The following is a 20,282-nucleotide window of genomic DNA, read 5'->3' as shown; positions in this document are numbered from 1 at the left end:
TTGTCAGTATATAAATCAATCTAGTTCATTTGTTGGTTGATTTGTGAGATGATCCAAGTCCAGATGATGAATTCAAACACTATTCTAATCTCTTGTTTGCCTTTATCTGTACACAAGTTTGGATTAGTGTTAAACTAAGCTCCAAATTTAATAACTCAAAAAAGTCTGTATCATAGTGGAGTGACTTGTACGATGGTAGAACCTCTTCAATTTTAGGGAGGCCATGAGTCTCCGAAGTTTGTGTTACATATTTTTACAAAGATATGAATTAAGTTGTTACCATTCATATTTTGTAATTCAATGGTAGAACTCTTAATACTTGTATCCCATAAACATTTAAGATTCGATTCATAGTACTATTCGGCCCTCGCCAGAACTTTTACCTTCCATTTTGGCTTGCTGCTGCACTTTGCAGAAACTAAGTTTCGATCTTCTATATATCAGGGAATGTCGAACACCCATCTCTTCAAGTTGAATTCTCCAACCAATAGATCGTATGTGGGTTTTCTTTCTTGTAAAGATCTCCATTAACAAGATACCATAGTTGTAGCATGTAACATCTCCCATGGTTGACACTAAGCCTTCTGATCTGTATTCTGCAAACATTCGTCATATATTTTTATCAACAAAAAATGACATAATATGCTATTTCTTAATTATCTTTCTATTTAGTTAATAAAATGTGACACTAATTACACTGAGTTAGATTATGTTGTTCAACATAAATAAAAAGGACTTGAGATTATGTAGTCAATAGTGTTTAACGTCTTGGTTTGTGCTATCATTTTATCTGTTGTCATAAGTTTGGATATACCAAAGCCACTGACTCTTGCAACCATGGCTTCATCCAAAAATATGTTACTTGGTTTTAGATCACAGGACGACAATACTAGAACGACTTTCATATAAATATTCCATTGTAGAAGCCACATCAATCATGACCTTCAATCTTTGGTTTAAATACAGAAAATTTGTGAGAGTAAAGCCATGTACTCAGCACCAACACTTTAAAATCAAGGTTAGCACAACTCCTTATCACCTTAACAAGATTTCTATGGCGAATGTTACGCAAACCTCACACTCAAAATCAAACCTTCTAAATGCATCTTGAACTTCTGTATTGAAAACCTTTACAGCAAATCAAGTTGCCTTCGTTCCTTTGTATACTAATCCAAGGCATCCACTGCCAATGATCAAGTTGGCTTCGTCAAAGTTGTTTGTCCCTCGAACAACTTCATAGTAAGAGATCCTCTGGTATGGGATTGGCCAATCAAATCTGGTATAGCAATTTGTCTATTTCTTTTTCGATATTTCAGCAGCCAAACCATGCATGAAAATGGTATAGAGTGACTACTGCAATTAATGCAAGAACAAAAGTTAAAGCCCTTCTCGTGTTTCTGCTTTTCGGGCTATTGATTCTACATTTCACCACATTGAATTCATGAGATGTTCCACATAATTTGGCGTTATCCATGAAAGATTCAGCTGTCAAATTTGCAAAACGTCCTTCACTTGGAATCTTACCAGTAAGCGGACACACTAAGATAGCTGAGCTGTTTAAGATTCATCAAAGACTCAGGAATCGTACCAGAAAGGTTATTTCTAGATAGATCCAAGTATGCAAGAGCAACCATGTCTCCGAATGATTCAGGTATAGAACCTTCAAAATTATTTATCGACAATGAAATATTCACCGAATTCTGTAGTTGTCCAATTGTGCTTAGAATTTGTCCTATGAATTGATTTCTTGATAAATCTAAATCAATAAGACTCCTCAAAATTTCCTATTTCGAATTGCAAAGAATCATTGAGGAAGTTGGAGGACAAACTCAGAACTGATATACCCCTATTAGTACTCCAACAGGGATTTCACCTGTGATGCCATTTACGAAGGCAAGGAACCTTTCAAAAGAATTGGACCAGTTACTAAAGGCTAAAAGAATTTTGTCCTATTTGTATACCCCTCAAGTGCGCGTGCTTGCAGTTCGACAGGGAAATAAGGAAACATAAATCACTTGTGGAAGGATCATTTGTCAATTGATTCTATTGCAAGTTGATCACGTCAAGCTGTTGTAAATTTTCAAGATTCATCGTTACATCCCCAATAAGCAAATTCGACCCAAATCAAGGATAGTGAGCTTGGAGACATTAGAAATAGAACTAGGAATTGTCCCACTTAACTGGTTCAGCCCAAGGTATAGGCCATTAAGATTTGGAATGTGGCAATGTTAGAAGGTAGATTTCCAGAAAGCTCATTAGCAATAACTACAATTATTTCCAAGCCAGAAATGTTGTAGAAAGAGCTAGGAATTTGACTTAATATCTTGTTTGAACCAAGATATATTTCTTTCAGATTAACAAGATTTCCAAATTCTGTAGGAATTTTTGCATTAAGATTATTGGCACCAATATCCATTATCCAGACTTATTCTTTATTTGCTGGCAGCTTTTGAAATTTCACTTGGAATGTTACTTGAAATTTTATATCAAATTTTTGGAGTTGTTAGACAACTTAAGAGCCAAATTCCAAGAAATTAGATTAAATTATATTAATGTTTAGTTATTACTAGAAACTGTACAGTCAGGGACCTGTGGAGTGGAGATACTTAGTACCAGTAATGGAATGGTTGGGACTTTCTGAGGTGAATGGGGAACCTACTAAGCCTTTATGCTGGAAGATGACTTAGGCAGGGAGATTTCTTTTTGCAATTGCTATGGAGTATTTTGAGTCGGGGCTTAAATGGACTGAAAGATGAAAAAGAGTTTAAATTTCATCCAAAATTAGGCATCACTCACCTAAGTTTTGCAGATGACCTTCTACTCTTTGCCAAAGGAGACAGTAAATCTAATGCACATGTTGCATGACAGATTTGGTAGATTCTCAGCTGCTTGTGGTTTACAAGCAAATTTGGCTACAAGTTTCGTGTATTTTGGATGATGAGAGAAGGAAAATATTGCAGACTCTGTGATAGGTACAAGGAGAGATTTCATTTGAATACCTGGGGATTCCTTTCGCTACCATGAAACTGAAAAGATAGTAACAAAGATATCTTCATGGACTGCAAAAAAGCTTTCTTATGCAGGTAGGATTCAACTGTAATTTTTGGTATACAGCCTTACTGTTCATTATTCCTAGGTGATAGATGTAATAGAAGCATATTGTATAAGTTGTGTGGTCTGAGAATAATACAATCACCAAAAGAGCACAGGTGGCTTGGAATAAGTTGTGTGTGTGTACCAAAAGCAGCTGGTGGTTTCAATTTGACTAATTTGAAGTTATAGAATAGAGCTGCAGTAGCAAATTAAGGCATGTTGGGATTTGGAAAGCAAGAAAGACAAGTTGTGTATCTATCCATGTATATTATATGAAAGGTCAGTAGTTGCAGGAGATAAACTAGCTGGGTAGTAAGAAAGGTTGTTTGAGGCCAGAGATTTACGCAACCATATTTAGACATTAGGAGGCAAGAATAAGAGCATGATAAGGCATATTCATCTAAGGATGATTGGTGATCTACCTAAAAGGCACTTCAAGTGTCTGATGTATCATAATACTGTTCGACCAAGGGCAATTTTTTCTCATAGTGGACAGATTAGAGAAGTGGGGGATAACAGTTGATCCAATGTGTAAAACGGACAAGGAATCACTTATTCAGCTTTACTGAGAGTTTATGGGTTAAGTTGATGCAATGGCTTCAGATACAACACTCACCTGGGAATAACTTGAATCAAATACTCAAGATGGTCTATATCCAAGCTTTGTGGACTGAAAGAAACACTAGAATCTTTGACAAGAAAGAGAGACAGATTAACAACATCGCAAAGAAATTGCTTTATGTGAGAGCAGAAGGAGCATATTACAAGGGCTGAAATTCTAGGCTATAAGTTCATATGATTTACTTGACATAGAATACTGCATATGTAATACGCGTATTGATCATGTGTAATTTAGTATTTTGTCAGCAAAAATGATACTAAAATAGATGGATATCAGTGTCAATATCCTATACTATAGCTTATTTTAACACAAGAATCTTATGAAATCTGGTGGTCGTTATAGTCTTGTGTCCGTTTGACTTAGCAAAGTCCTATAAAGCAGCAATTTCCCTAAAGCTTTTCTTTTCTATTTTATTTCTTCAGAAATAGAGCTTAAAGAGTCAAATTAAGTACTAATTAAATATTAATTCTTCAATTGTAAGAACAAGGAAATCCATTTATTTTTTCCCCCTCCTTGTAACTTGGCTTGGACTAAGGAAATGATTAAGGCTAGTGGTAGGCAAGACTGAAATACATTTAAGATTTTAACGTAATGAGTAACTGAATCCACTTTCAACGCTCTAGGCAAGAATATATTTGGAAAAGGGGATCCCGGCAATGTTGTTAGTTGATGGTTTCTCTTCTGTGGGATTCAGATAGGTGTTGCTAAGTGAGACAAAGAAAATTTAATTGACATCACTCCTAGTACGAAAAGTTTTATGAGTGAGTGCATGTACCGCTAAAATATAAAGATTCAAATCTATATATTCGCTTGCATACATATCATATCATTCCATCCAAGAAACATAACTTCATATATCCTTTGATAAATTTCCTATATTGATATACAATATTTCAGAAAAAAATAGAAGGATCACTTCAAGAAGAAAAAGGAAATGAGAAGTACAGCTAGCTAGGTTAGTTACCTGTGAATCCATTATATGACAAAGACATATATGTAAGTTGGGTGCATTTATCTAACCAGTCGGAAGTTCACCTACTAATTAAGCCATATGAATAAATTTTGCAACATTGGCAGATTACTTCAAATGTCCCAGCGATCGAGATCATTCAAAGTCAAATCAATGATAGACAACGGAACATGTTCATATAGATGCATTTTCTAAAAGATCAAGCAGTTCAAGGCTAGCTTTGTAGGATTTGACCAGTGAGATTATTTATTTATTTTGCAAAGACACAAGTGCTTGAGTCTCCTTAGAAACCCAACTTTATAAGGGATTTCACCAACAAAAGAGTTATTGCTAATTAATTTCCAAGAAACTAAGGAACGAGAGGTTCCCTATTTTTTGGGGGATGGACCCTCTTAATCTTAGGCTCTTGAGGTTTAGTGTGACAACTAGTCTTTCATGCCTTGTGCTACAAAAATTAAAACACCAATCCAACTATAAATTATAGTCCAGTTTTTGGACAGAGTTTTATTAGGGTCGTTGGTTATTTGTGCTTTGAAGGCTAACAAATTGTAGAGATGTTCCTTGAAGCAGAAATATTAATGCAGTAGATTAATAAAAGGAAGACAACCATCATATATAGACCTTGTCATCTATTGGCATGAGTAAGTTTGTTTTGATGATTGACAAAAAAACACATGCATAAATCAGGTCCATACACAGTATACACAGGGCACGAGTAGATTCAAGCACAAGGCGTGCACGTGAAGGGGATAAGTACAAGTGGTTATATCTGATATCTCCTGAATAAAAAGGTTGCATAATTGATAAGGAGCATGACTCCTTACTTGAAGAGAACTCTATCCTAGATAAATGAGGAGTTAGAAATTGAAGATAACTAGAAATCTTCCACCATGGAAGAGTATAGCATTAGAACTCTAGTTGATTCTATTCTACTAACTTTATATATTTTAGGATGTTCTCTTTTATAGGTACGCACAAACGCTGAAGTTAAACAAGAGTTAAGAGAAAAATAGTCCTGTGTGATTCAAGTGTACGAACCTGAAGCTACATGAACCAGATAGAAGAACCAGTTCCAAGTGTCGGTCTTTTATTCTAGTTTCATTGTAGTAGGGCTTTTGAATTATACCTTTCAGCTTTCTCTAGAAGCATTTGTACTAGGCACTCTGAGTGTATTATTCAGGTTAGATTTAACTTGAAGTTGTCACAACAGCCTGAGGCTGGTTGCCACAAAGGGTTAGAGGTAATTCTTAGGTTTACAAGAGTTTTGTAAACGCTGTTTTTGCTTCAGTGATTTAGTGGAGTGTTGGAAAAAATTCTATTGGGAAGTAGGTCGTGATTCTTTTTCACCTTTTGAGACAAGTGTTTTCACATAAAAATACTTGTGTTCTTTACTTTTTGCATTTACTATTCCGCAACTGTAATGTAAGGAACACGTAAAGAAACTAGGTCCTTCTATAATCTGTGCACGCAAAAATTGGACACCACACAATTTACCCCCTCCCCTCCCTGTGTGGTATTAAAGTATAAAATATCAATTGTTATCAGAACGGGTTATTCTTAAAGAGGCTAACACCTTAGGAGAAGATCAAGATGAGTGCACCACCTGAAAATTGGGAAGGGCAATCCACTGCTAGACTACCACTATTTAATGGCCAGGAATGAGAGATCACATACAGGGAGAGGACTATGAGCTATGGGACATTGCCACTGATGGTCTACTGGCTACTTTGAAGAAAATTGTTGAATGAGTAGATGTTCCAAAGACAAGAGTTGATTGCAATGCTGAGGATCTGAAGAAGTGGAAAAAGAATGCCAAAGTCAATAAGTGGCTTGTTTGTGGACTTGGTCCAGACGAGTACGGCAGAATCCAAGGTTGTTCCACTGCTAAGTAAATTTGGGACACACTACAAGTGGCCCATGAAGGTTAAACTCAGGTGAAGAGATCTAGAGAAACTCTACTGTACTCTCAGTATGAAAACTTTGCTATGAAGGATGGAGAAACCATTCAGGAGATGTACACAAGGTTCACTATATTGACAAATAAACTACAATCTATTGGAAGGATTATCCCTGAAGAAGAAAGAGTTGAGAAGATACTTACTAGGGTCTTGCCAATTACTTGGGAAAGCAAGATCACTGCCATTCAGGAATCAAAGAATATTGACACTCTCCCTCTGGATGAATTGATTGGGAATCTCACTGCCTATGAACTTAGGAGACAAACCATGAAAATGGATGTACCTAAGAAAGAAAGGAGTTTGGCACTCAGAATCACTGAAGGTTCTGATCTGGAAGATGATGAAATGTCAATGATCACCAAAGACTTCAAGAAGTACCTAAGGAGAGGAAAGGGTTCTTCAAGAAGTGGAAGCTATAACAAGGTAAGAGCTCCAGAGAAGCAAACCAATGATGGCCGCTACAAGTGTGGAAAGACTGATCACATGATCAAAAACTATCCTTTGTGAGAAATTGAATGAAAGAAGGAAAGAGTTGAATGAAGAAACAGGAAGAAGGAACAGGTTCATCCCAAGAAAGGCGACAATAAAGGATCAATCAAAGCTATGGTCGCTGCTTGGGGAGAAAACTCAGATGAAAGCTCATATGATGATGATGATGAACGAGCACTAATGGCTATTGGAGAATCTGATGAAGAAACTGAGTTAAGTATCTTTCATCTCAAAGACAAGATTAAATTTTTGTCTAAAGAAATATCTGAACTATTACTAGAGATGATTGATGAATCCGAGGATGTGAAAAATGAAAAAGAACAACTATCAAAAGAATGTGTGATTTTGAAAGCTAAGTGCAAAAACCTGGAACTTAGGGCTTTTGAAACTGAAAGTGAAAATACTGTGTTGAAGAATCGGGTTTATGCACTTGATACAACTGTCCTAGAACTTAGATCTAAAAATCTAAAATTGAAATTAGGAACAAGTAAAAAGATAGCTGGTCACACACAACTCATTTTAGAAGAAAATATAGGGAAAATAAAAGATGAGTTGTATAAAAAGGGATGAACTGGTAAGAGTCTTAAAGGAGGATCTGAACAAGGTCAAGCATGAGCTAGACAGAACTTGTAAATGGAACAGGTCCTTTGATGCACTTTCATGGCTACAAGAACATAATAGTAGCAACAGAAGAGGACTTGGTTTTGGGAACTCTGCACCTAAGTGGGATCCCAAAAGCAAGTACCTCACACTCCCTGAGAATAAAAATTTGCACACACTGTGGTAACACTGGTTACTATAAGAGTGATTGCACTGCAAAAGAAAAGGTAGATCAAAAGAACAAAAAATTTGTTCTAGGGAAAAATAGGCTACCAAGTTGGGCTAAAAAGAATGCGATTGATCCTTTTGCCTATAGAAAGGTACCCAAACTAGTTTGGGTTCCTAAGACTAACCCCTGATTTCATTTTGCAGGTTCAAGTGAAGGGGAGTAGCCAAATATGGTACATGGATAGTGGCTCCTCAAAGCACATGACAGGAAGCAAAAACTAGTTCCTTTCACTTGATGACCTTAAAGGAGGTAATGTCTCCTTTGGAAATGGAAATAAAGGTGAGATCATTGGGGTTAGAAAGGTAGGTAAGTCTGATTCTCACTCTATTGAGAATGTCTACTTGATATATGGACAGAAGTACAGGTAGCCTTCACCTCTACAAAATGCTTTGTGATTAATCTAACCACTGACAAGATAATTTTGCAGGGAAAAAGAGTGAATAACATATATGTGGTGGATCTGTCCACACTTTCAGATAATGAACTCACTTGCTTAAGTGTGTTGGACAATGATCCCCTACTTTGGCACAAGAGACTTGGACATTCCAGTCTAAGCCAACTCAACAAACTAGTCTCCAAGGACTTGGTGATAGGGTTGCCTAACATTAAATTCAAAAAAGATAAAGTCTGTGAGGCTTGTGCAAGGGGCATTAAGTTTAAGGAAGATAAAGTTTGTGAGGCTTGTGCAAAGGGGAAGCAGGTAAGATCCTCTTTTAAAAGCAAGAAAATGATAAGTACTACCAAGATGATGGAACTGGTCCGTATGGATCTATATGGACCAATGAGAATATTGAGCAGAGGTGGTAAGAGATATGTTATGGTGCTTGTTGATGATTACTCTAGGTTTACTTAGACACTATTTTTTTAATATCTAAAGATGAAGCATTTGATATGTTCACTTCATTTGTTAGAAAAACTCAGATACAACTAGGTAATCAACTTGTATCAATTAGGTCTGATCATAGTACTGAATTTGAGAATGCTAAATTTGGTGAATTCTGTGATGAGCATGGTATAGATCATAACTTTTATGCTCCTAGAACTCCACAACAAAATAGAGTAGTTGAAAGAAAGAATAGGACATTGGAAGAAATGGCTAGGACTATGCTACTTGCTAGTAAACTGCCCAATAGTTTCTGGGCAGAAGCTCTGAACACTGCATGCTACATCATAAATAGGTGCATGACTAGACCTCTTATTGAGAAGACCCCCTATGAGTTACTTAAAGGGAGAAAGCCAAATATATCCCACCTTATGGTATTTGGATGCAAGTGCTTTGTGCACAATAATGGAAAAGATTCCCTAGGTAAGTTTGATCCTAGACGTGATAAGGGAGTATTCTTGGGATATTCTTCACATAGTAAATCTTATAAGATTTATAACAAAAGAACTATGTGTGTAGAAGAAAGTGTACATATTGTTTTTGATGATACTAACATTCTTTTTGAGAAGCAGGAACAAGATGATAAAGCAATTGGGCTGGTAAGAAAATCAAATGAAACCACAGCCCAGCCTGAAGCTGCACCAGAAGAAGCAACAGGTCCTTCCACCTAGGGCCACCTGACAGGGGGAACTGAACAGAGAGGAATTGATCCTCAAACCTCGAGGGAACCTGTCCATGAACCTACTCCTCAGTAACAGAGCATTGAAGGAGCATCTAGGGGAAACTAGCTGGTTATAAAACCTTACAAGTATCAAAGTTCTCATCCCTTTGGGAACATAATCATTGATCCAACCTCTGGAATCAAAACCATATCTTTTTTGAAGAACCTCTGTGCTTTTGATGCTTTCTTATCTCTTATTGAACCTAAAAATATTTCTGAGGCTTTGCAGGATGCAGACTGGGTGAATGCAATGCAAGATAAACTCAACTAATTTGAGAGAAGTCAAGTCTGGCATTTTGTACCAAGACCCAAGGACAGATCAGTGATTGGCACTAAATGGGTCTTCAGAAACAAACTTGATGAAGATGGAACAGTTATAAGGAACAAGGCAAGATTGGTGGTTCAAGGATATAGTTAAGAGGAGGGCATAGACTATGATGAGACTTTTGCTCCAGTTGCAAGATTGTAAGCAATTAGACTTCTTATAGACTTTGCTGCTTACATGGATTCACTCTCCATCATATGGATGTTAATAGTGCTTTCCTCAATGGCTATCTAAAGGAAGAAGTGTTTGTCAAGCAACCTCCTGACTTTGAAAGCAAGGAATGTCATGTTCGTGTGTACAAGCTTGACAAGGTACTTTATGGGCTCAAGCAAGCTCCAAGAGCATGGTATGAAAGATTGTCTAAATTCTTGCTCGAGCATGGCTACAAGAGAGGTAAAATTAACAATACTTTGTTATTGAAAGAAAAAGGTAAAGATCTCTTGGTAGTTCATATATATGTTGATGATATAATCTTTGGAGCAACTACAACTGATTAAGTAAAGCATTTGCTAAGCTAATGGGGAGTGAATTTCAAATGAGTATGATGGGTGAGCATAATTTCTTCTTAGACTTACAAATTAAACAAAATTCAAATGGAACTATGATCCATCAGTAGAAGTATGTGAAGGAGTTGCTTAAAAGGTTTAAAATAGAAGATTCCAAAGAAATTGACACTCCTATAACAACAACCACAAAATTGAATATAGATGAACCTGGTTCATCTGTTGATCAGAAGATGTATAGGGGAATGATTGGTTCTTTGTTATATCTCACTGCTAGTAGACCTGACACTGTTTTCAGTATAGGCCTTTGTGCTAGATTTCAGGCAAATCCAAAGGAGTCTCATTTGACTGTTGTAAGAGGATCTTGAGATACTTAGGCTCCACTGATCTCTGCCTATGGTATCCAAAAGGTAGTAATTTTAACTTAGTGGGATATGCTGATGCTGATTATGCAGGTTTTCTTGTGGATAGAAAGAGCACTTCAGGTATGGCACACTTTCTTGGCTCATGTCTTGTGTCTTGGGCCATCAAAAAGCAAAATTATGTGGCCTTGTCTACTGCTGAAGCTGAGTATGTGGCTGCTGCCTCATGTTGTGCTCAATTGTTATGGATCAAACAATAATTAATGGACTTTGGAATTGATGTAGGTTGTATTACCATATTTTCTGATAACACTAGTGCAATTAGTATGACCAAGACCTCGATTCATCACAAAAGAACTAAGCACATAGATGTTAAACATCACTTTTTTAGGGACAACTATGAGAAAGGTTTGATTACTGTGAAATTATGTGCTACTGACAAGCAAATAAGTGAAATCTTCACAAAAGCTCTAAGTAGAGCTCCCTTTGACATGTTAGAATTAGGGATGATTAAGATCACCTAAAAGGAACCAGTTCTAACTCAATAATTGGTTAGATAATTTGTGAATTTTGTAAATAATTAGATTAGATTTTCCTCAATCTCATACTTTTATTAGTATACTCTTGTTCCATGTGCTAAAATATCTCATTAATATCCAATGATATTACCTTTATGTTTTTTGGAAAATTCAGACTTACACAAGAGAATCTCGGTGAAGAACCTGGTTCATCAAGACTACATGGTATGTAATCTCCACTCTGCATATTTTGAAATAACTGTATTTGAATCATAATAAAAAAGAGAGTCCTATTTAATCCCAATCTCCTCAAGTTTATCCGTTACAAACGAACTAGTTTCACCAAAAAAGAGTCTCGCGTGCCATAATTGCCTAGATTCTAGGAAAGAGTCCAACGTCCATTCAAACTGACTTTCCTAGTTTGATTAGACTTCTGAACTTCAAAAACAACTGTTACCCACTCCAACTCTCCCTCTTTAAATTGATTAGACTTTAACCATTTCTCCACTTCTAATTTTTCAAGCCGCCAAAAATTCTCTCTATTTTCTCTCATCTCTTCTACACGCACATCTTTTCTATACACATCAATGACAAACCCATCTGAAAACCCTTCTTCACCACCCAAAGAATCATCACCCACATCTTCAACTACACCTACCTCTAAGAAAGGGCGATTCAAAATGCTTGCTCGTAAGACAGTGGCTGGTAGTGAACTATCTAAGATATTGGATGAGAAATTGAAGGTCAGTCAAGCAGAGGAACCCCAAAAATCAGAAGAATCTTTCAAGTATGCAACTGAGGGGGAAGAACTTGTTTCGTCTAAAACAGAATAGGTAACCTCTGGTCTAAATATTTCTTCTGAGGTCATCTCTGATGTGGCTGAAAATCTAGAGAACAGATTTGTTCTAGTTGGTACTATTGTTGAGGTAGAGACTACTGAGTCTGGTAAAATATATGGTAAAAATAAAAGAAAAAAAGAAAAGAAAAATAGAGTGAGGGTGTTCAAGGAGATGTAAGGGGAAAGGGAAAAGTAGGAGTGATTGAATATTCACCTACTCATGTTGGGTTGACTGAGGAAACAAGGGAGATGATGTTATAGAGTGAGGAAGTTGTCGAGGAGGAAGAAAGTTGGAGAGAAGAAGGAGGCAGTGGATCTAGGGATGTAAGTACAACTGAGGGGCTGGTTAGGTTGAGGAAGAGGTTCTAAGAACCTGTTTCATCTATGAAGGAACCCCTCGAAGATCTATTAAAAAGGGTTTCTGATAGCTATAATCCAAAGAAGAAGAAAAGTTCAGGTGTTAAAGTCCCACGAACTGCTAGGGCACACAAGAAGAGAAATGTTGCCTCTTCTATCCCGGTAGAGCCTCCTCCTGCAAAATGAAGAGTTACAAGGAGTAAGAGGAAGCAGGGTGAGGTTGAACTTGAAAGAGCCTTAGAAGAGAGTAAAATAAAAGCTGATGCAAAGGGAAAGAAGAAAGTGAATGAACCAGTTGAGGCAATTGAGATTGCGGAGATGAACCAGGTCCTTCACGATGAAGACGAGGCAGAGGAGGTAGAGGTTGTGACTCCAAAAGCAAAGAAAAGAAAGACTTCCAAAAAGAAGTCCCCTTCAAAGCCTGTTGATACAGAGCCTTCTGCCTTGGCAAAAAGAACCAGGTCTGCCACGAAATCTAGAAAAGTGCAAGTAGTGGAAGAAGAAGAAAGTGAGCAAGAAGAGGAAACTGATGAAGAATAGGACAAAATGGTAAAGTTTGGCAAGAGAACAATCTTGAAGGATAGATTTCTCAGGGACTTGGAGAAGGAAGGAATGGTGATGCTGCTGGAGAGCTAAAATTGCAGGGATGGAAGGACATGGTCCTTCAAATGGAAGGAAAACTAGTCCGAGCAGAAATTGTGGAGTTCATGGCTAACTGTGAGATCAAGAATGGCAGGGTAACCACTGTAGTGAAAGGTGTGACTGTGAGCTTTGATGCCAAGGAACTGGGAGAAATTCTTGGGGTACCTGCTGAAGGGTACAATGATTACAAGAAGCTGAAATGGCCAAGCCTAGAAAACCTACCTACCTCCCTTGCCATTACTGGGAAATTTACTGACAATGACTTAGAGCTACAGTCCAAGGCTGTGTACAAAAGTGAGATGAAGCCTGCCCACAAGCTGCTCTTTGAATTTGTCGACAAGGTTGTTCTACCCAGGGAGGAAAGAAGGCACATTGTAACCTTCATGGACCTGGTCCTTATGGAGTGCTTGGATAGTGGAACGCAGATCAACTAGCCGGGGTTTATTATCCAGCTCCTTGATATGGTCCTCACTGGAACCGAAATTCATGCCATACCCTATGGTTCCATTCTCACTATTGTGCTTGCTCACTTCAAGTTTCCCCTAAAGAAATGGGATGTTAGCACAAGCAAAGATCACTTTGGGCCAACACCTTAACTGCTTGTGACTAAGAAGCCCATGCTGCTCTCACCCAAGAGGGTGGATGTGAAAAGCAAAGTGAGAGCCTTGGAGAAGGAGAGTGGGGCTAAGGATGTTGAGATTAAGAGGCTGAAGAAGAGGCTGGCTGAAGTAGAAACTGAGAAGGATACTCTCAAGACTGAGCTTGCAAAGGAAAAGGAGAAGAATGAAGGCATTCTTCATGACATATTAAAGCTACTTCAGGCCATAAACTAAGAACCTGGTCCTTCCCAGACTTAAATCCTTCCTAGCCTAATTAGAAAATCAGTGACCCGAATGGGATATTTTTTTTTTGTCTTTTTGCTCATGGTGCAATACTTTTATATACTTCTACGTTGTGTGGATGACTCTTATCAATGATAAATCACTGCTTTTGCTCTACTTGTTTGTTGATGTTTCTTAGATGGCTAATATACTTAGATTGATAAGTGATACTTGACTCCATGACTGCATATGAAGTAGTCTAAATGAGTAAAATCTGCTAAAATCTTATTATCTAACATAGTTATGCAACTTTTTGATGATACCAAAAGGGGGAAGATAGGTTGTGCTTTTTACTTTGGACTGTGATGTTTATAACCTAATGAACTTGGTCCTTGATGATTTGTGACTTTAAAATGGAAAGTGTTCTAACATTGGGTTGATGTTGAGCTGAGTTGAAACAGGTTTCATGCTTATGAAAAGCACAGAGTTTGTCATCATCAAAAAGCAGTAATTTGTTGGCCTGAGTAAGTTTGTTTTGATGATTGACAAAGAAACACATGCATGAACCAGGTCCATACACAGTATACACAGGGCACAAGCAGATTCAAGCACGAGGCATGCACGTGAAGGGGATAAACACAAGTGGTTATATCTGATATCTCCTGAACGAAAAGGTTGCATAATTGATAAGGAGCAGGACTCCTTACTTGAAGAGAACTCTATCCTAGATAAGGGAAGAGTTAGAAGTTGAAGATAACTAGAACTCTTCCACCATAAAAAAGTATAACATTAGAACTCTAGTTGATCCTATTCTACTAACTCTATATATTTTAGGATGTTCTCTTTTACAGGTACGCACAAACGCTGAAGTTAAACAAGAATTGAGAGCAAAATAGCAAGGCATTTTGCAAGCAATTCCTGTGTGATTCAAGTGTGCGAACATGAAGCTACATTAACCAGATAGAAGAACCAGTTCTAAGTGTCTGTCTTTTATTCTAGTTTTATTGTAGTAGGGCTCTTGAGTCGTACCTTTCAGCTTTCTCTAGAAGCATTTGTACTAGGTACTCTGAGTGTATTGTTCAAGTTAGAGTTAACTTGAAGTTGTGGCAACAGCTTGAGGCTGGTTGCCACAAAGGGTTAGAGGTAATTCTTAGGTTTACAAGAGTTTTGTAAACATTATTTTTGGCTCAGTGATTTAGTGGAGTGTTGGAAAAAATTCTATTTGGAAGTTGGTCGTGATTTTTTTCCACCTTTTGAGCCAGGTGTTTTCCACCTAAAAATACTTGTGTTCTTTACTATCTGCATTTACTATTCCGCAACTGTAGTGTAAGGAACACGTAGAAGAACCAGGCCCTTCTATAATCTGTGCACACGAAAATTGGACACCACACAAATCACCCCTCTGATGTGGTATTGAAGTTTAAAATATCACCGTCATTTATATTAAGAACCAAATTTCTCGAAAGGTACGTGTATGAAGAAAACTACAAAACCAGAAGAGAAGTTGTTAATTTGTATTTCTTCATTCAAGTATCCAGCATTATATAATGGAATCTAACTCTTCAGAAGACAAACCAAGGAAGTGTTTTAGCTAGAGTCTATCTGTATGTCTGGACACTTTCAAGATATTTGTAAGATGGACATATCTTTTGGCTATCTGTAGTGAGGTCCATTTTATTTGCATAGGCATATGCCTATTTCACAAGCTTGGAGCCAAAAAAAGAATTTGATCGGAGGAGAATACCTATGGCAAACTTGGAGCCGACGTTCTTTTCTCCTGTAAAAGGAGATCAGTTGTTCCTTTTCAAAACACACTAATTCAAGAGCCTTTCATTTTCTTGTCTTTCTTTCTCCTCTTTTATTTATTAAGAGTATTTTATAAGAGGAGCCATTTTCTTGGCTCAGTGATTTAGTGGAGTGTTGGGAAAAATTCTATTTAAAAGTTGGTCGTGATTATTAATTCAAAGTATTTTAAAAGATTTTGTTCATTTGCTACGGAAAGTAAAAATAAATAGCCATGTTCTTGATACGTGGAAATTGTAGGAGTATATGTTTAGCTACAAATTCAAAAATCCATAGCTTAGATTCCATTTTCTTTTGCCATGAAGCATAAAATTGTAGCAATAAAGTTTTTTCATTTTCTATGAAAAGAATGTATAGCCATGTTCTTATTATGTATGACAATAAATTCATATATATATATATATATATATATATATATATATATATATATATATATATATATAATGTAGCTACAAATTTAAAAATTTCATTGCTACTAATTAAAAAATTTGCCACAAGCATTATTAGCCACAATAATTCATATAAAGCCTATTTAGAAATACAATCAAATTTTGACAATGAAACATTTAGGCAACTGTAGCATAAGATCTTCTTCAATTACGTAATAAATGCAAAGATTTAACAAAGGTTCAACAATATCAATTCAAATATTAAAACATCGTTTGAAATATATCAATAAGCTTTGACAAGAGGAAAAAAATTATTCATATGCCTGTCGACTTGATGCTTTTATAACTCCTCCACATGCTGCAATAACAATAGAACAAAAAGAAAGTAACTAAATGATACAATGAAGCATTTTTATATAAAAAATTAAATTTTATTTTTAATATGAATACTACCTTAAAGAAATCACATATATACTAATTTATTAATATAAAAAAATATTAATAAAAGTCTAAGTTACTTACCGTTAGATTGTATCATTTTGTTGTAGACCTTGTGCTGCAAGTATCATTCGCAATTTTTCTTCCCATTGTTTACTCATCTCTGCTAGCTGATTATTCATATCTTTCATGATTTTTTTAATTTGTTCCTTAGCTTCCCTTTTAATTTCTTCCACACGCTCATTTGCCTCTTTTCTGCTCAATTCTAGTTGCTTTGTAAATTATACTTTTGTTGGTCTACCACCAAAATATTCACTGATATTTTTTTCGGGTCCATATACACGAAGATATCCATTTTTTTCAGCCCCAAGTACTTTTTCGAAGATATCATCATCATTTAAAGAAATTTCTCCTTCTTTTTGCTGCTTTTTAACTTGGTCGAATTGAACCTACAATCAAAAAATGCAAATCAATTAAATATATGTACAAATGTATACTATAAAAGGAGATAAAAAGAAAAGAGAACACATCGACATTACAATAACATCTTGTTGAAAAGCATCAACTTGCTTTCCTTTTTTTCTCTTGCGAGATTCCATAAAAACTTCAACACGGGAAGGAGCTTTTCCATTTTTATGGTCCTGCGAAAAGATAATCATTATCATTAATAGAATAAAATATGTGAATATAATTCTTCTAAATTCGTTCTAAAAATATTATTATAGTGTTCATACCATTTCGTATCTAAGTCTTGCCTAACTTTTGGTCCCAATATATGATGGCAAGGAACGTTTCGATCTATTTGTCTTGTTCTGCGTGCTCTTCTTGAAAAAAAAAATTAAGAATATTAGTTATTGAGGAAAGAACAGTGATATAAAGAGAGCTTAATATGCCCTTCATTCTGAAAAAAAGTTCTCGTATTTTCAAAATGGATATTGAAGATGGCATTCATCCGAAAGTCAATGAAAAAGAAAATTTGAGGCAGCTTATGGACTGAAGACTTATTTGATATTCCTTAATAAATTATCAGGAAGCACTCTATGCCGTTAAAATGGTTACTGACACGTGGTATTAATCAGAGACTCCATTGACAATTACTGGGGCAATTTCTACTAGAGATGATCCCAACCCCCCATTGGCTTTACTCATAAAAATTGACAAATCGAGTATGAAAATACAAAAACAATTAAAAGTACCATGCCCTTATATAAGAATAGGCCAGTGATAAAAACAGAGCTTAATTTCATTTGGAATCCAAACCTTGGATCACAAAAATAATAATACAACATAAAACACTTTTATTTATCTCAATCACACCCATAATTAATTTTTCTAATAAACTTGAGATCATCAAACTATGAAACACATAATAATAAAAAAAGCATAAACAAATCAATTTACAATTTAAATACCTGAAAGTCGGCATCACTCCAAAGATTGATCTGCGGCAATCTTTACATTTAAATCAATTGACCAAATATTTCCATTCATCTGCGGCAATAAGTTTAGGCTTGTTGCGTAGGCGAAGTTGGTAACTTGCTTTTGAATCAAAATACTTCTTTTTCAGCTAGTACCTATAGTCTCTATATAGATCACTCATTTTACCAAGAATTGCGCTTTTTCTTCCCTCGGACACATCAAAATTAAACTTTTCCTATAAAAATTAAATACCATCATAGTTTATGGTCATATATTCTAGTAATTGTTAATCCATAAGAAATTATAAAATATTATAAATTTATTAGTTTGTTAGTTTTTCTTACCAAAACGATGTCCCACATATGGTCGATCTTATCTTGCTCAATCTCTTTCCAACCATTTACCTTTAAAGGGCAACAAGTTCGGCTTCTAACTGTTTGGCCCAAAAACCAAATTAATTTGCTTGCATTCTCACCCATTGCTTGATGATCCTCGTCAAATTCTACTGGTAGTTTTTGTCCCTCCTGTAAATTAATTATTTTCGCGCACCGTGTAGGACCTCTAGTTTTTCTTTTCACAGCGTTGGAACCTAGAAGATTAAATAAATAACGTCAAGTAAAATATATCGATAGAGGTGACTAAGATCAATAAAAATAATGATTACCTGTTGAATTTGCTGATTCATGTTCTTCTACAACTGCTTCCATCACCTCTTCAGACTCATCACCCCTAGAACTATTTTCTCCAAGAGAAGTACTCATAAAAATATCATTTTTCAGCAGTGTATAAATCTCAATAGGTCTTTCTTTATGTATTTTATAACTGACAAGCATGTTCTTAATATCTTGATCGTCATGACATTCAACTAGTCCATCATAATCACTAATAATTTTGTCACCTCTCAAATAAAAGAACTTGTCTCCCTCACAAATATTGAAATTACAATACTCTTTTAAGTCATCAACAGATCAAAGAAAGATATGAAATCAACATCAATATTTATTTTCTTTAAATGTCCACCTACATATTTTCTAGTAGGGGAAAATATAAAATGGCCACCATAATGATAGCTAATTTCTTTCTCCCTTATCATGTCCACGCTTCCTAGAAAATTATTGAAGATACATGAGTTAGCTAGATAAGATTAAAGAAAGATACAAATTTGTCTAATTAAAAAAAGATTTAATAATAAATTTAATATTGCACAATAGTCATATTGCAATTATCCGGATAAACAAGTTCTTCTGTATGTTGCGTGAGCAAGTTTTCATTAGTAGATCCTTTCCTAAAACTCTCAACAGGTTCCGACTCATGATTATTAGTTATGCGATTAGTTCTTTTCCAAAGATCATTCTTATCCATGTCTGGTAACAAACAAGAATTTGTAAGACACTAAAATACATCATCATCATCATAAATACAAAGATGAATGTTATTTGCTATAAGTACTAAGTACCAACTTTAACAATTGAATAAATAATCAAATTGTAAATTTGATCAAATTAGCTAAAGTTATAAAGAAAATAAATTTTAGCAAAGCAAGTCAACTGACGAATGACGATAAATCATAGCAATAAAAAATCAGCCAACTCAATTAAAAAAGATGATATGCAACATCAAAGTTTATAACATCAATTGAACTTTTAAAAATATTTGTACTCATCATATAAACACATATTTTTCAATGAGTTTGAAAGTAACACAGAAAAAGATGTAAATTTCTTATCTTTAAGGTCCCACAAAAAGCAATCACCGGGAATTCAATTCTTAATAAAATTGAACCAAAAAGTAACAAAAAGTAATATATGGCGAGAGAAGTTGTCAAAATCTACAAAATCAGACAAAATAATAGAAATTTAAAGGTTGAAAGTGGGATTGAGACAGAGGAAGAAAATAGAACCTTTGCTTCTAGGGATGACAAGATAAGTAATAAAAAATCCTGCCCCTCCGTTCTTGGCTTTCTTTTGTGAGTTTAGTGCTTTAGGGTTTTTTTGCTCTTTAATCTATATATAAAAAAGGAGAGGCAAAAGCACAATATTAAGACAAGTGGCAAAATCACAAAAAATCAAGTGGCATTAGGACAAAATAAATTACCTTTCTAACTAAAAAACCTTTTGAATTTTAAATTTTGAACTAATTGGTTGGTTGCTCTATTTCAATTAATAAATATAGATATCTTATAATTATCTTATAACCTTGTGGTCGTGGGTTCGAGCCCCACGGTGGGCGTTTCAATCTTTAATCCCTTTTCCAGACCCATTAGTGAATTTTACTGGGTTGTTGTTGTTGTTATAATTAGCTA

At 35.6% G+C, this 20,282-nt stretch overlaps 1 protein-coding gene and 1 long non-coding RNA gene across 4 annotated transcripts; both read right to left on the bottom strand.

Moving 5' to 3' along the window:
* Positions 1-16,653: 16,653 nt before the first annotated feature.
* LOC138896663 (uncharacterized) lies at positions 16,654-17,388 on the bottom strand. The gene is made up of 3 exons (XR_011410049.1): positions 17,296-17,388; positions 17,101-17,202; positions 16,654-17,010 (listed from the first exon to the last, which is right to left on the bottom strand). It is a non-coding gene; the product is annotated as an uncharacterized lncRNA (long non-coding RNA).
* A 574-nt stretch (positions 17,389-17,962) lies between these two features.
* On the bottom strand, positions 17,963-19,967 carry LOC108944281 (uncharacterized). 3 transcript variants are annotated; one of them, XR_001968280.3, is made up of 5 exons: positions 19,881-19,967; positions 18,645-19,084; positions 18,325-18,569; positions 18,036-18,215; positions 17,963-18,003 (listed from the first exon to the last, which is right to left on the bottom strand). XR_001968280.3 is itself a non-coding variant. In XM_070181908.1 (4 exons), exons 2-4 carry the CDS (start codon positions 18,811-18,813, stop codon positions 18,129-18,131), a joined length of 501 nt encoding a protein of 166 aa, XP_070038009.1. In that variant the 5' UTR covers positions 18,814-19,084; positions 19,881-19,967; the 3' UTR covers positions 18,019-18,128. The 3 variants fall into 3 exon arrangements, 1 of the variants encoding a protein (XP_070038009.1); XR_011410048.1 differs by having other exon boundaries at positions 18,036-18,209; XM_070181908.1 differs by lacking the exon at positions 17,963-18,003 and having other exon boundaries at positions 18,019-18,215.
* Positions 19,968-20,282: the final 315 nt, after the last annotated feature.

This window comes from Nicotiana tomentosiformis, chromosome 8 (genome assembly GCF_000390325.3).
Source record: "Nicotiana tomentosiformis chromosome 8, ASM39032v3, whole genome shotgun sequence".
Taxonomy (NCBI): Eukaryota; Viridiplantae; Streptophyta; class Magnoliopsida; order Solanales; family Solanaceae; genus Nicotiana; species Nicotiana tomentosiformis.
The sequence above is the reverse complement of the archived record's forward strand: the minus strand, read 5'-3'. Positions and strand labels throughout refer to the sequence as shown.

What these genes read in the sequence shown, in the direction of transcription:
- LOC108944281 (XM_070181908.1), bottom strand. Translation starts at nt 18,813, where the DNA reads ATGCTTGTCAGTTATAAAATACATAAAGAAAGACCTATTGAGATTTAT. An exon ending in TGAATCAGCAAATTCAACAG is followed by an intron (nt 18,570 to 18,644) that starts GTAATCATTATT and finishes TTAATCTTCTAG; the next exon opens with GTTCCAACGCTGTGAAAAGA. An exon ending in ATATGTGGGACATCGTTTTG is followed by an intron (nt 18,216 to 18,324) that starts GTAAGAAAAACT and finishes TAATTTTTATAG; the next exon opens with GAAAAGTTTAATTTTGATGT.